Below are 13,829 nucleotides of genomic sequence, written 5' to 3'. Positions count from 1 at the left end.
AAAGCAATTAAATAAATGATGGTATAGCCTTACTTGTTGTCTTTAAAAATTACTACACAGATCTAGACATAATTATAAACAGATTTCTAAGACAAACTAGGTGTAAAACTCAGGTCTTGGACCAATAAAAAAAATACATAAATAATTCATAAAATTTTGTTTTTGAATACATACATAAATACATAAGAAGAGGTGTGTAATAGTAACTACTAGGAAGGCCAGGACATAGAGGAAAGGAAAATGAGTAGGGATTCTCACTTTTTACTACCTTGTATGCTTCTACATTGTTTAAATTTTTTACACCAATATGTTTTGTTTGTAATTTTTTTTTTTTTTTTTTGAGAGAGAGTCTGACTCTGTTGCCCGGGCTAGAGTGCCATGGTGTTAGCTCAGTTCACAGCAACCTCAAACTCCTGGGCTCAAGCAATCCTTCTGCCTCAGCCTCCCCAGTAGCTGGGACTACAGGCATGCGCCACCATGCCTGGGTAATTTTTTCTATATATATTTTTAGTTGTCCAGATAATTTCTTTCTATTTTTAGTAGAGACAGGATCTCGCCTCTTGCTCAGGCTGGTCTCGAACTCCTGAACTGGAGCCATCCTCCTGCCTTGGCCTCCCAGAGTGTTAGGATTACAGGCATGAGCCACCACACAGAAAGGAAAAGGAATTTCAACCTTATGTAAAAAACTATAGACTTTATTTTTTATTTATTTTATTTATTTTTTTTTTTTTGAGACAGAGTCTCACTTTGTTGCCCAGGCTAGAGTGAGTGCCATGGCGTCAGCCTAGCTCACAGCAACCTCAAACTCCTGGGCTCAAACAATCCTGCTGCCTCAGCCTCCCAAGTAGCTGGGACTACAGGCATGTGCCACCATGCCCGGCTAATTTTTTTCTATATATATATTAGTTGGCAAATTAATTTCTTTCTATTTATAGTAGAGACGGGGGTCTCGCTCTTGCTCAGAGCTGGTTTCAAACTCCTAACCTCAAGCAATCAGCCCGCCTCAGCCTCCCAGAGTGCTAGGATTACAGGCATGAGCCATCGCACCTGGCCAAAAAAAACTATAGACTTTAAATCGGTGACAAATGTCTCAGGCAGGCACTTTTTGGTACAAACTTTTGACTTCAGAAATGCCAAGGCAAAACATTTCAGATTGTCCAAGTTTGGGGAAGGACAGTTAATCTCTGACCCTTACGAAATTGTCTCACCATTCAAAAAAACTTAACAGTCACTTATATGGAAAAATAGAACCTTACCGGATCAAAATTTAGTGGGTGTGGGCAGATGCTTTTGAGAAGAGCATATGCTAGAGGTAAGTAGGCCAGTGTATATTTGAGGACAACATATTTGTAAATCAATGATAAATATCCAAACATGAAGCACACGTGAGATGCAAAAACAAAGAATTTATGTGCCATAATTACCTACCCCACCAATGGGACAAGTGCTATTGGCGTTATCACAAGATTCTCCCGTGTTGATGCAATGTGGGCCGAGAATGTTGGGGGACACATCTCCCAGGTTTGATGAAGCAAAAGCTGCTACATATGGTCCCTGCCAAAAGAAACATCCAGTTGCCATTTATTCTTTCTTATCTTCTATAATGACTTCCTTTTAAAATGCAAACATTCAATCCACTCTGGTAAACTATTCAGAATCATTTGCAGACTATAAAAAGAGGATAGATAATATTCTGAGAAAATTTTTTTATTTATGAAAGGGCTCTCAATGCAGTTGGTATACAGATTATTACTGAAAATATTCCAATTATCAACAAAGCTATTCCAAACATGAAAGTTTCACATTTATGCCTCAAACAGAAATATTTTGACAAAATAAGACAGTGTGCAAAAACAAATTATAAAATGCTGACCCATCAATCTAATCTCTGGTGTTTTATCTGGAGTTCAGGGATCCAGTTGCTCTTTAAAAATAAATATCCTATTGGCTTAGAAGAAAAAAAAACAAATATAGACTTTCCTGTTGCAAAACTGAACCTAAATATGCCAGCCACCATCTGGACCTGCCCTCTGTGTATCTTTTCTCTCTCTCTTCAGCCTTATTAGAGCAATCAAGCCATCAGCCTCAACCTAACTGGTCTACCATTCTACCTCAAATGTCTTAAATTTTCTTAGGGAAAAATATGGAATTTTTTTCCAATATTACAAAGTATTGTAGATCATATCCAAAGTATTGGAGATCATATCTCTTTGTTTATATTAAAAAGATAATTTATCTCAAAGTGTCTAGCACTTAGGTAGTGATCATAAATGGCAATCTCTTTTCTATTCCCTACACTGCAGGCTAAAATGAGAAAATAGAGTGAGTTTTGTCAACAAAGAATCTTGCCATGGTTTGGATGTGATTTGTCCCCCCTAAAACTCATGTCAGAATTTGATTCACAATGTGGCAGGGTTGAGAAGTGGGACCTAGTAGGAAGTGATCAAGTCATGGGAGTGGATCCCTCATGCGTAGATTAATGTGCTCCCAGAGGGTGGGTAAGTTCTCACTCTCTCAGGAATGTACTGCAATAGCTCCCACAAGAGTGGATTATTAAAAAGAATCTGGCTTCCTTGGTTTCTGTCTCTTGCTTTATCACTCGCCATGCGATCTCTTTGCACATGCCGGCTCCACTTTCCACCATGAATGGGAACAGCACGAGGCTCCCAGCAGATGTAGCCACACAATCTTGAACTTTTCAACCAACAGAATCATGAGCCAAAATAAACCTCTTTTCTTTATAAATCACCCAGTCTAAGGGATTCTCTTATAAGAATACAAAACAGACTAAGGCAAAGCTAAAAGTTCAAAATGAATGTTAATGGGAGCTAATACCTTTAGAATGGAAGATTAATTCTAGGAAGGGCCCAGAACTCTCATCCTATCTTCTATTCTTCTACATTTGGTGCTTGGATGCTGGGGCCAAGCAGAGCAGTCTTCCTTTTCTCACTTATCTATCTGTAGCCACTAATTTAGCCAAAGTTGAGGAGCTTCCTGGAGTACATGGACGGAGTTCCTGCCCCAACCCCATGTCTGATCCCATCATTCACTGAGTTTCAAAGTCACAAAAACAAGTCTGGTGGATTAGGCTTGTCTCTGACTTAGGCCTTACTGCAGGAAAATAGAACAAGGTCCTTGAAAGGAAATTCACCATTAAGAAGGAAGCCTGGCCCAGTGAAAAGGACACACGACCCATCTTCATTCACAGCTCTTACACGATTAAAAGAATGCTTAATACTTTCCTAGCTCTAAAAACAAAAGTAAACAACACAGTTTGTCGTATTTTTGGCTTGATCAAAACCTAGTATATTTCACAAATATCTTAAAAAATTGCCCTTTCCTATTTAACTAATTAAAACTTTATGAAGCCATCAATATAAGTAATAACTAACACAAAAAGCAAATGGTTTACTACTCATTTTAATTTTTCTTTCTCTATTAAGGATGGTGGTGAATACTTTCTACCCACACATATCAGTATGTGAGGTCCATCATGACACTATCCCAGAGATTTGAATCACCTATTCTGAATAATGCATGAAGCTTTCAAAGACATAAATTCTCACCTCTCCAGGTAGATATCCTTTGTTCTTCTCTTGCTCAAAAAGATAAGATGCATAGCCCACGTTGTCACTATTCACAAGATGGTTGCTATTGTTCATGCTGACTGGGTGGATAGCAAACCAGCTGTAAAAGATCAAGAAGCGCTATGTTAATCAACAGAACCAGAGAACTGGGTCAAAAATGATGGCTAGGGAGCTTAAGTTTTCTCCAGCTGGAAAATATATATATATATATATTTTTTTTTTTTTAATTTTAGTGTATTATGGGGGTACAAGTGTTATGGTTACATATATTGCCCATGTCCCCCCTCCCCCCCTCATGGAAAAAATATTTTAAATGATAGGTATTCCACATACTCAAGAAGTCTGATCATTTATTTAAATTAAAAATACAGAACTCTATTTTCATGAATATTTCATTGTCATCATCTTCATCATAAGATAGGTCAGTTACTAGATGTCATACCTAAAGAATTGTATAGACATACACTTTGTCTTTGAAGAGAGGCACACATAATAATTGTTCAAATCAATCCGTATCAGTTCAGTAGACATTTACTGAGAGCTAGCTGTGGGCTAAGCACGGAATAAACTATGGTTTATGCTCAGAATCTCACAGAAGACAGAGATGTGAACAAATGGTTTTTATATGGTGTGACAAATGTTGTAAAGAAATAGGCATAAAGTGTTTGGGGACCACAGATGACTAGCAATTAACTCTTGAGGGCATCATATGGAGAGGGAACAGCAGAGCAAATGCACAGAGGTGTGAAAGAGGATGTTATGCATAATTCAGTATACCCTATGCATATTAATACATTAAACATAGAGCTATACAGTTTACAAACTAATTTCACATCTGTTGCCTTATTTGAACCTCACAACAACCCTGAGAGATAGGCTGTTTTACCTCTACTATGCATAAGTGACACAGAGAAGCAAAATGATGGCCCATTGGTCATAGAGGCCTAGGACTTAATTCTGTGTCTTATGATACCTTGCCCAGTCTTTTGGAGGATCCAACTCCCACACAGGTGTAAAAGATATTTATAAAATGAAAGACAGTAAAGCAGATTAACTGGAAGGCTCAAGAAAAGAGAGATACACTGCAATTTGTACAATGTTGGGTTAACTTAAGATTTTAAAAAAGTCTTTTGTTGATTCAATTCTTGCTGAAAATTTTTAAAATGTTTTTAGCTTACATCTCTACCTAATTAACATAATACACAATACTAAACATTTACTTAATGAGTAGGGAGGTTTTAGGACTTCAAGATCATAAGTCAGAAATCAGCTCTCATCACCTAACAGAAGTGGATATAGGTGAGAGGTGGCCAGCTCACTGGCGCTGGGCTGGCAACATAAATGAGTTATGATGGTTGGAACGATAGGGCCTGGTGTGGATTGTGGAGAATTTGCAGGATCTAAAGGCTGAAGCCTCTACTCAGTGCCAGTTGGGAGAAATGTTGCCTTATGGGAGTGTAAGCCAGTGCTGTTTGCTCTTCCAATTTTTTTCCAAAGGAGCCACAAATCCAAGTTTTCATGTATATTTATCAACTTTTAAATTCTTCAAGAAGTAAATGGTATGGAAACAGGAGGGGAACTGCTAGACATTAAGAGACTTAAGACACATAGCCAACAAATATACTTTGTGGACTGTGTGTGGATTCCTATTCAAACAAAACAACTATTAAAAAAAAAAACTATTGATATAGGTCATTAAATATGAAATGTCCAGTTTCAAATCAAAAGTGTAGTTTGTTATATCTCAAACAAGAAGCAGTACAATTAATTAAAGCATGCACCTAAACTATTGACACAGTGCTGCCATCTTAATAGTAGCTTGTTTATGCCAGCAGCAAAGAAGCCTGGAGAGCAAGTGGCAATGAAATCACAAAAGGCATTTTCCACAGCTTGTTGAGAATTGAATGTTTTTCCTTGCAAGAAGCGGCCCAAAGCCTAGAAAACGTGGTAGGTGGTTGGTGTAAGGTCCAGTGAATACAGTGGATGACAGAGAATTTCCAAGTCCAGCTTCTGTAGTTTGTGCAGCGTTGTTTGTGTGACACGTGGTTGAGCGATGTCTTGCAAGAGGATTGGCCTGTGTCTATTGACCAATCGTGGCTGCTTAATCACAAGCACTCTCATCATTTCATCCAACTGATTGCAGTAGACATCTGCTGTAATAGACTGACCAAGTTTCATGAAGCTGTGGTGAATAATACCAGTACTGGACCACCAAACAGACACCATTAGCTTTTTTGGATGAATGTGTTGTTCTAGACTGTGTTCTGGACTGTGTTCTAGACTGTGTTTTGGACAGTGTTCTAGACTGTATTCTAGACTGTGTTCATCTTTATCCAACCATTGTGTCAAACACTTGTGATTGTCAAAAAGAATTCGTTTTTCATCACATGTAACAATACGGTGTAGAAATGATTTGCCTGTAGGTTGTGACAGCAAAGACAGGCAAGCTTCGAGATGATTGCTCTTCTAACACTCGTTTAATTCATGCAGAACCCATCTATCCAGCTTCTTTACCTTGCCAATTTGTTTCAAGTGGTCCAGTATTGTTGAAATAGTAACATCAAACCTTACTGCTAATTCACACATAGGTTGAGATGGATTTGCTTCCACTACAGCTTTCAGCACATGATTATCCACCTTGGTCTCAGGTCACCCACATGGCTCATTTTCAAGATTAAAATCACTAGAACGGAACTTATTAAGCCATCAATGTACTGTGCATACATTAACCACATCCTTCCCAAACACTTTGTTAATATTTTGAGCTGTTTGTGCTGCATTTGTTCCACAACAGAACTTATAGTCAAAAATAACATAAATTTTTGACTTACCCATGGTTTCACAAAAATTGCCCTTAAAAAAATTTTGAAAGATAATCACAAGCCAAACCATGCATTTGAAAGACTGAGGATGTATCTTCACAATAAAAATAAAACAAGAAATGTTAGAGTGAAATTTCAGAGATATCAACTACAAAACTTAGTACTTAAGAAAATAGGACATTTCATACTTAATAACCAAATATCAAGGAATACAGACAGGATATTAGGTCATATTAAGAGATCAATCTTAATTTGTTGGTTGTGATCATTGATTGTGGCTATATTTTTAAAGTTGTTATCTTGATAGAGATGCACATTGAAATATTGATGAGTGAAATGCATGATAACTGGTATTTGCTTTAAAATATCCCAGCAAAACAAATAAGAAAGAGAGAGGAAAGGATGAAACAGAATGAGAGAGTATTGCTAATTATTGAAGCTGGATGATAAGTTACATGGAGATTCATTCTAATAATCACTCTATAGGGGGATGTATTTGAAAATTTCCATATAGTTTCTTTTTTCATGTTGGCATCCATTTTGAGTTTTTTATAACACAGTGTCAGGCCAAATCACCAGTCAGGGGCTGAATTCAGTCCCCAAGATGCCAACTTGCCTCCATGCAAAGGAATAGAAGTTTAAGCTGAAGGTATTCTAAGGTCATCCCCTAGAAGTTACTTGCAGTATTTCTCTACTTAATAAAGATCCTTTTGTTAGGGGGGGGTATGTGTGTATGTGTGTGTGTGGTTTGTCTCTCTTAAAACTCAAGTGTCAGGGAAATTCTAATCGAGTGTTTTCTAGTTACATGGATTTTGCTTTTCTGGAGTTTTACTCTTTAGTTTGGAAGGAAATGAAATGGTAGTGGCATGGCAGTTCCATGGTTCCCTGACCCAAATATTTCTGTCAGATATGACCACACTAAGACCAGCCAGATTTAGCCACAATGCAATCTGTCCATTGCAAATCAAAGAAAAAAACAGAAAACAATTCTCTCAACATTGACTATTATTTAGCACTTATTAGGCAAAGGATTTTATATACAGGAACTCATTTTATTCTCACAAGAATCCTTTGAGTCAGGTACTACCTTTACCTCCATTTTACAACTAAGGAAACCTTAAGTCTCAGAGTGGTGAAATAACCTGACCTAGGTCACACAGCAGTAAGTCAAGAATCCAGATGTGGCATACTATATAGATATGCTCTTCTCCACTAAGGGACACTGGTTCTGTCCCTTCTCTTCATTCACTTGCTCATTCACTACATATTTAGTTATCTTTGCCTCTGTGTCAGGCACCAGGAACATAAAGAATAAGGAGGCATCATCTAAGGTTTGAGAAATGCTTTACAAAAAACTATGACATTTGAGCTCAGTCTTAAAAGATGAGGAGGGACTTGGCAAAGGAATCACTAGGAGAGAGGCATTCCTAGCAGAGGAAATGGCATCTGCCAAGGCACCGAGACGTGACGGAGTGTGGTGTGTTTAGAGAATGGATAAAGCAGAATGGATGTGGGCAAGGAAAGATGGCAATCGTGCCATTCATTCAATCAACATGAATTTATTGGGAGCCAAGTGTGTGATTGGCATTGTGTTAAATCCCAAGGAACATAAAGAGAAATCAGATATGTTCTCTGCCACCAAGGGCCTTACAATTCGCCACAATGGTTATCCGTGGAGAAAGCAAATGCTAAGAATTCCAGCCTACTAATTAGAACAGAGGCTTGATTTCTTCTTTATTGCGTTTATTTTAGGCCTTCAAAAATAAACTGAACTTCTCTACAAAATTTAAAAAAAAATAACTATTCAAAAAAAGTTATTTGAATTGCAGGAAAGTAAGATGATGTATTTTTCCTCCTCTGCCATTTGAAATGTGTGCTATTAAAATACCAGGCTTATCACAGCAACGTATTATGGTAAAGGATGAATATTTAGAAAGATATGCAGAAAGGTGATCATTTTAATTTAAAAGGCTGTACTTACAGCTTATTTTTAGGGTCAAACAATATCCTTCAAAGCAAAGTTCAAAAGAGAGGAAGAAAGGTTTAGTTAGTTTCAGGAGAAGTTAGAAAAAAAGACATAAAAGGATGAATACAACTCTGTCAATAAACATTTTTAAACAAAGATATCACAGCTACATGTAAAATAGGAAGAAGGGTTCTACCTGAGCAAGTATGATATAACTACGAGTACCAAGGAAAGTCAAGAGATGGAGGATCTTATCCTAGTTTGTAGCAGTTAGTTACAATTTCTGGATCTCTGTTCCCAAAACTGAAAAATAATAGATTTCAACTATGCTTTGTGAATCCATAAACATTATATGAATATAGAATATTAAAATTATTTTGCCTCCTGTGTAAATGAGGCATTTGGAGCAAAAGATCTCTAGGTCCTCTTTCAATGCACTTGTTTCAATGCAGACATTATGTGTTTCCTACTCTGAAAAAGAAAAGAATAGCCAAATGCAAAATACAACTCCTTAAATATTCTATAGCAGTAACAAATCTATCCCAGGTTCCATCCTCTCAGACCTGGGGCACCATGTCCACTGTGTAGATTGTGCCCTGTACAAAAGTGACTGGCCTAAGGGGTAAGTAGAGGTTTAATTCCAGCCCCAGCACAGCTCACCAAGCCAGGAACCTCAGTCAGCCCAGAAAAGGTGGTACCTTTGTGTGATTTAGACCAAGGCCCTATGAGCTAGCTATGGCTCTCTCCAACCCAAATGTCCACAAATAAGAAAGTAGAATACTGTGCATCCAAAGATGGTGTTCATGAAGATTCGTGGGAGTAAGAGTAAAATGGGAGCTCCTCCTACATTGTATTGGGTAAACACAATACAGGAAGCTGTAGTGAGTTGAATAGTGTCCCCACAAAATGCACGCCCATCCAGAACCTCAGAATGTGACTTGTTTGGAAATAGGGTCTTTATAGATGTAATCAAGGTAGAGATCAAGTGATACTATTCTTGCTTAGTGTGAGCCCTAAATCCAATGACTAGCGTCTTTATGATGAGAGGAAAGTAACAGAGAGATACTGAGAGACATAGAGAAGAAGGTGATACAAAGATGGAGGCGGAGAATGCAGTTATATGTCTACAAGCCAATGAAGCCAAAGATTGATTGCAGCCCCTAGAAGCTAGGAGAGAGGCATGGAGCAAATTCTCCCTCAGAACATACAGAAAATCCATCTGCATCAGTAGCCTAATTAAAAAAAAAAAAAAAAGAACATACAGAAAGAACCAATCCAGCCAATGCCTTGATTTTGGACTTCTGGCCCTTTGACCTGTAAGAGAATAAATTTTTGCTGCTTTAAGCCACCCAGAGTCTGGTAATGTGTGGCTTCCCTAGGAAACTAATACAGAGGCCGTGTATTACAGTAGCTAAAAATACTAGCTCTAGAGTCAGACACAAGTTATTTAACCTATTTGAATCTCAGTGTTCATATCTGTTACATATGATAATAATAGCATCTACCTCACATCATTTGAAAATTAAAAGAACTAATACATGTAAAGTGCTTAGCACAAAGGCTGGCCCATACTAAGAATGGAATGAATGTTCCCTATGGGGACATTGATGATGCCGATATTGATACAACTGCTGCATGACAATAGTTATGATGATAATAAGGGAAAGAGATAAAAAGCTCTGAGCATAAACATATATATGATTCATAAGATTAATAATACAATGTTAAATACATGAGTGGGCAGTCAACATATGCAACACGTGATATGGGCATGATATGATTAAATGAGAATAACCTGCCCTCATGTGGCAGAGACTTGCTTGCTCACAAAATGCCCATATGCACTTCCATTTCCCAGTCCCACTAGCAGGGTGGGGCAGGTAAATAGCTCAGAAAAATCACAGGTGTGCACAAAACCCTATTTTTTGTGAGTGGGAAATAAGCTTTTAATATGATAATTTCATGTTCACTGGAATTTCACATTCTATTGTAGCACTTGGCATGAATTACTTTGATTAACACACCTCTTTTTCATTTCTTTCATAGTTGTCCTAGCCCCACCCCATACCAAACCATTTGGGGAAAGAGAGAAAAGGGTGTTTTATTGTGTTATACTGTAAGGATTATTGGGTCCAGAATTCTACCCAAAGGGCAACTGGGGTAAACTTTAAACCAGCAGAAACAATGAGTAAAGACCAGAAGACCAGACTGCTCGGATTTAAAAAAGACAATGAGCTGTAGCCAGAGCTACAGCCCTTCTAAGTTCCAGGTAAACCTGGGCCAGCATCGAGGAGCATATTTCTAGGATCTCTGCTCCAGAGAAGAGATACACATTCTCAACTAATCCTTCTGTTATCTTCAAAAATCCTGAATGAAAAGGTCTCTCTAGATAATAGTATTGGAGAGATATCTGGTTTGGGTGGATTCCATTCAGTCACAGCAATCAAAAATTCTTATGCCCTTACGTAGTATGATTAAGCGATCAACAAAAGAAAAAGAGGAAATGGCCAACAAGAGAATTTTTTTAAAATTTAGCCTAACTACAAATTGAAGAAATACAAAGGAAAACAACAGTGATTTGGCATTTTTGAGTCTGTTACTTGGCAACAATTATAAAGCATGATAATACTGAAATTGGCAAGAGCACGGGAAACAACATTCTGCTCATGTCTGAGTAGCAGGAGTATAAACCAACAAAACCTTTCCAGAGGGCTGTTTGGCAATTTAAAGGAAAAGCTTTAAAATATAAGCATTCTCTTTGGCTCAGCAGTCTCATTCTAGGAATTTAGCTTAAGGAAATCATTGGCAAATACATGAGATATCTGTTCAAGAATGTTTATCACAATGTATTTTAAGATGGTAAACACTGTAAACAACCTAAATAGCAAATGATTGCTGATTATTTAACTACATTATTAATGCATATAATAAAATACTACACAGCAATTTTTAAATGGTAATTTTAAAAATACTGACATTAAAAGATATTCATAATGTATTGCTAAATGGAAAAAAAGAGAGAGTTGCCAAACTGTGCATATAGTAAAATATTTTTTAAAAAAATATGTTCAGAAAAAAGGCTAAAAGGCTATGTAACAACTCAGCTATCTCTGAGTCCCAGGATTACCAGATGATTTTTTGACTTCTTAATTTTTTTCTTACTATTGAAATTTTAGAAAATATATAAATGAAATTAAGAAGAGTTTTAAAAAACCACTTGATACAACACCAAGAGTGGACCCTTAAGCTAACTATGGGTAACACTGATGTGTCAATGGAGATCCATCAATGGTGACATACGTACCATTGTGATGGGGCTGTTGATAGTGGGAGGGGGGCTATGGTGGTGGGAGAGGACATGTATGAGAACTCTCTGTACTCTCTGATCAATTTTGCTATAAACCTAAAATTACTTTAAAAAATAAAGTTTATTAATTTTAAAAATAATAAACCCTATTTAAAAAAAAAAACTATGCACTAGCACAGTATCACTTCTGCCATTTTCTATTGATCAAAGTAGCCACAGATCCATCCAAATGTCAAGGGCTAGAGAAATCATCTTTCTGTCTTGATGGGAAGTGGCAGAGTCACTTTAAATAAAGCACGTGGAGTAACAGCTATTATCGTGTTGCTGCGGCCATCTTTGAAAACTGCCATTTGAAGATTTATTTTTGAATCTCTATCAATACAAAAAAGATAAGAGGTGAGAGATAAGGAAAAAGAAGCAATGAACAAGTGAGACAAATAGCACAAAGTGAAGAGATATAGAAAAGTCCAGATATATGATAATCACAATCCCTGAAAAGAGACTGAATTCATTATTATAAAAGACAGATTGTAATAATACAAAACAAATAACTAAAGCTATAGGATATTCATAAGAGATGTGCCTAAAATGGAAGAACAAAGAAAGATTGAAAGGAAATAATAGAAAAAAATACAGTGTAAATTCTAACCTGCAAAGAGCTGAGTTAGCTAAATTAACATGAGACTTCATAGACTTTACGACAACAAAATTATTATTAGATATGAAGAAGATCACTGTGAAAACAAATGAACAACAACAACAAAAAAACCAGCTTGATAGTTTCAGTACATGGAGAAAGCATTGTTAACATTTTTTATAGTATTTTACAGCTTCTAGTGGCCCAAAGTGAGTAAAACCAAGCAAGCATCCACTTTTATAGAATGACCTTTTAGTCATGTTTATTTCTTACTATATATTGCACACGGGGAAATGAACAGACTCAAATGCCCCTGATTATTAACCATGGTTGATTTGGGATAATATAATTTTGAGTTAATTTTTCTTCTGCCTTTCTTTTCTATGATGAGTATATATTATTTTTATACTGGAAAAAAAAAGCAACTTGGAAAACAATAATAAACTTCCAGATATCTTTAGGTTAAGAACTTTTTAGAAATCCAACAATCAAGTAAGTCCAATATGTTCTACCAACTGGTTTTTATGGCTTTGGTTTCTAAAATTTGAAACACAAGGCTGATTTATCTGTTATCAGTCAACTGTCATCCACTCGTCATCGCAAAGCCCTTCTTAAGCACCTTCACAGGGGATGGACCAGACACAGGCTGAGATATCCCTACACAACCATGGCCAAGCTCCACTGGAGAAGAACACAGACAAGCCATAGAAAAGTCAGAGCAGGAAGCCATCCTCAAGCTTCAGAACAACATAGGGGACAGAACAAGAAGGAGAAATGCAGTGTAGGATGTAGAAACAGAGAGCAGGGCTTTATAACCAGAGTTAATGCTAATGGAGAAGGCATTTATGGAGATGAAGACAAGGTGAGGTGGAGAAAAGAGAGCAGGTCAAGAATAGTTTGGGGAAGGGCAATCACTGAGGTGATTTGGCATTTGTGATTTGGCTGGGGTGGGGGTAAGGTGAACTCAGGGAAGAGTGTAGGGGGAGAAGAGAGAGAGCCATGAGAATAGTCAGATGTCATAATTCAAGAAGTCATGCACTTATTATGTGTCAATTAAAAAGAAAATTGTTAAAGTAAAAAAAAATTTTTAAGAAGTTATGATTATAGATGGTAGAGATTTACATGCACAACTGAGTTCTATAAGTCAACATCATTTGAACAAACTGGTGTAATTCCACAAATTAAATTTTTCTAAGTTTGTACACAAATTTTTCAAATAAGCTCCACACATCACTGTCCTTGTTGCTTTTAAAATGTGCCTTTCAGTAGGATTGCTTGAGCCCAGGAGCTTGAGACTGCCATGAGCTAGCTAGGCTGACAGGCAACAGAGTGAGACTCTGTCTCAAAAAAATAAAAATAGGGGGCGGAGCAAGATGGCGGATGAATAACACCGCCAGACAGAGGGTCTCTGCAAAAAAGACAGATTCTAGCAGAAACTAGAGGAAAGAAGCAAGAAGACGAGCATACAGCGGACAAGGGCCGGAAGGAGGGGTACCTGAGACCCCGGGAG

General features: G+C 37.2%; 1 protein-coding gene and 1 long non-coding RNA gene across 4 annotated transcripts in view; one reads left to right on the top strand and one right to left on the bottom strand.

Moving 5' to 3' along the window:
- The window catches only part of ASAH2 (N-acylsphingosine amidohydrolase 2), a 91,120-nt gene that overhangs the window by 32,384 nt on the left and 44,907 nt on the right, over positions 1–13,829 (bottom strand). For all 3 annotated transcript variants that reach the window (XM_012762867.3, XM_012762869.3, XM_020280561.2), the window contains exons 9-10: positions 3,567–3,687; positions 1,429–1,554 (exon numbers count right to left, since the gene is read on the bottom strand). In XM_012762867.3, coding sequence (XP_012618321.1) covers positions 1,429–1,554; positions 3,567–3,687 — 247 coding nt within the window. The remainder of the gene's footprint in view (positions 1–1,428; positions 1,555–3,566; positions 3,688–13,829) is intronic.
- The window catches only part of LOC105870302 (uncharacterized), a 32,784-nt gene continuing 22,402 nt past the window's right edge, over positions 3,448–13,829 (top strand). The window contains exon 1 of the long non-coding RNA XR_001153544.2: positions 3,448–3,574. This is a non-coding gene — a long non-coding RNA (uncharacterized LOC105870302). The remainder of the gene's footprint in view (positions 3,575–13,829) is intronic.

This window comes from Microcebus murinus, chromosome 14, assembly GCF_040939455.1.
Source record: "Microcebus murinus isolate Inina chromosome 14, M.murinus_Inina_mat1.0, whole genome shotgun sequence".
NCBI classification, from domain to species: Eukaryota; Metazoa; Chordata; class Mammalia; order Primates; family Cheirogaleidae; genus Microcebus; species Microcebus murinus.
Note: the sequence above shows the minus strand (reverse complement) of the source record. Positions and strands in the feature narration are given on the sequence as shown.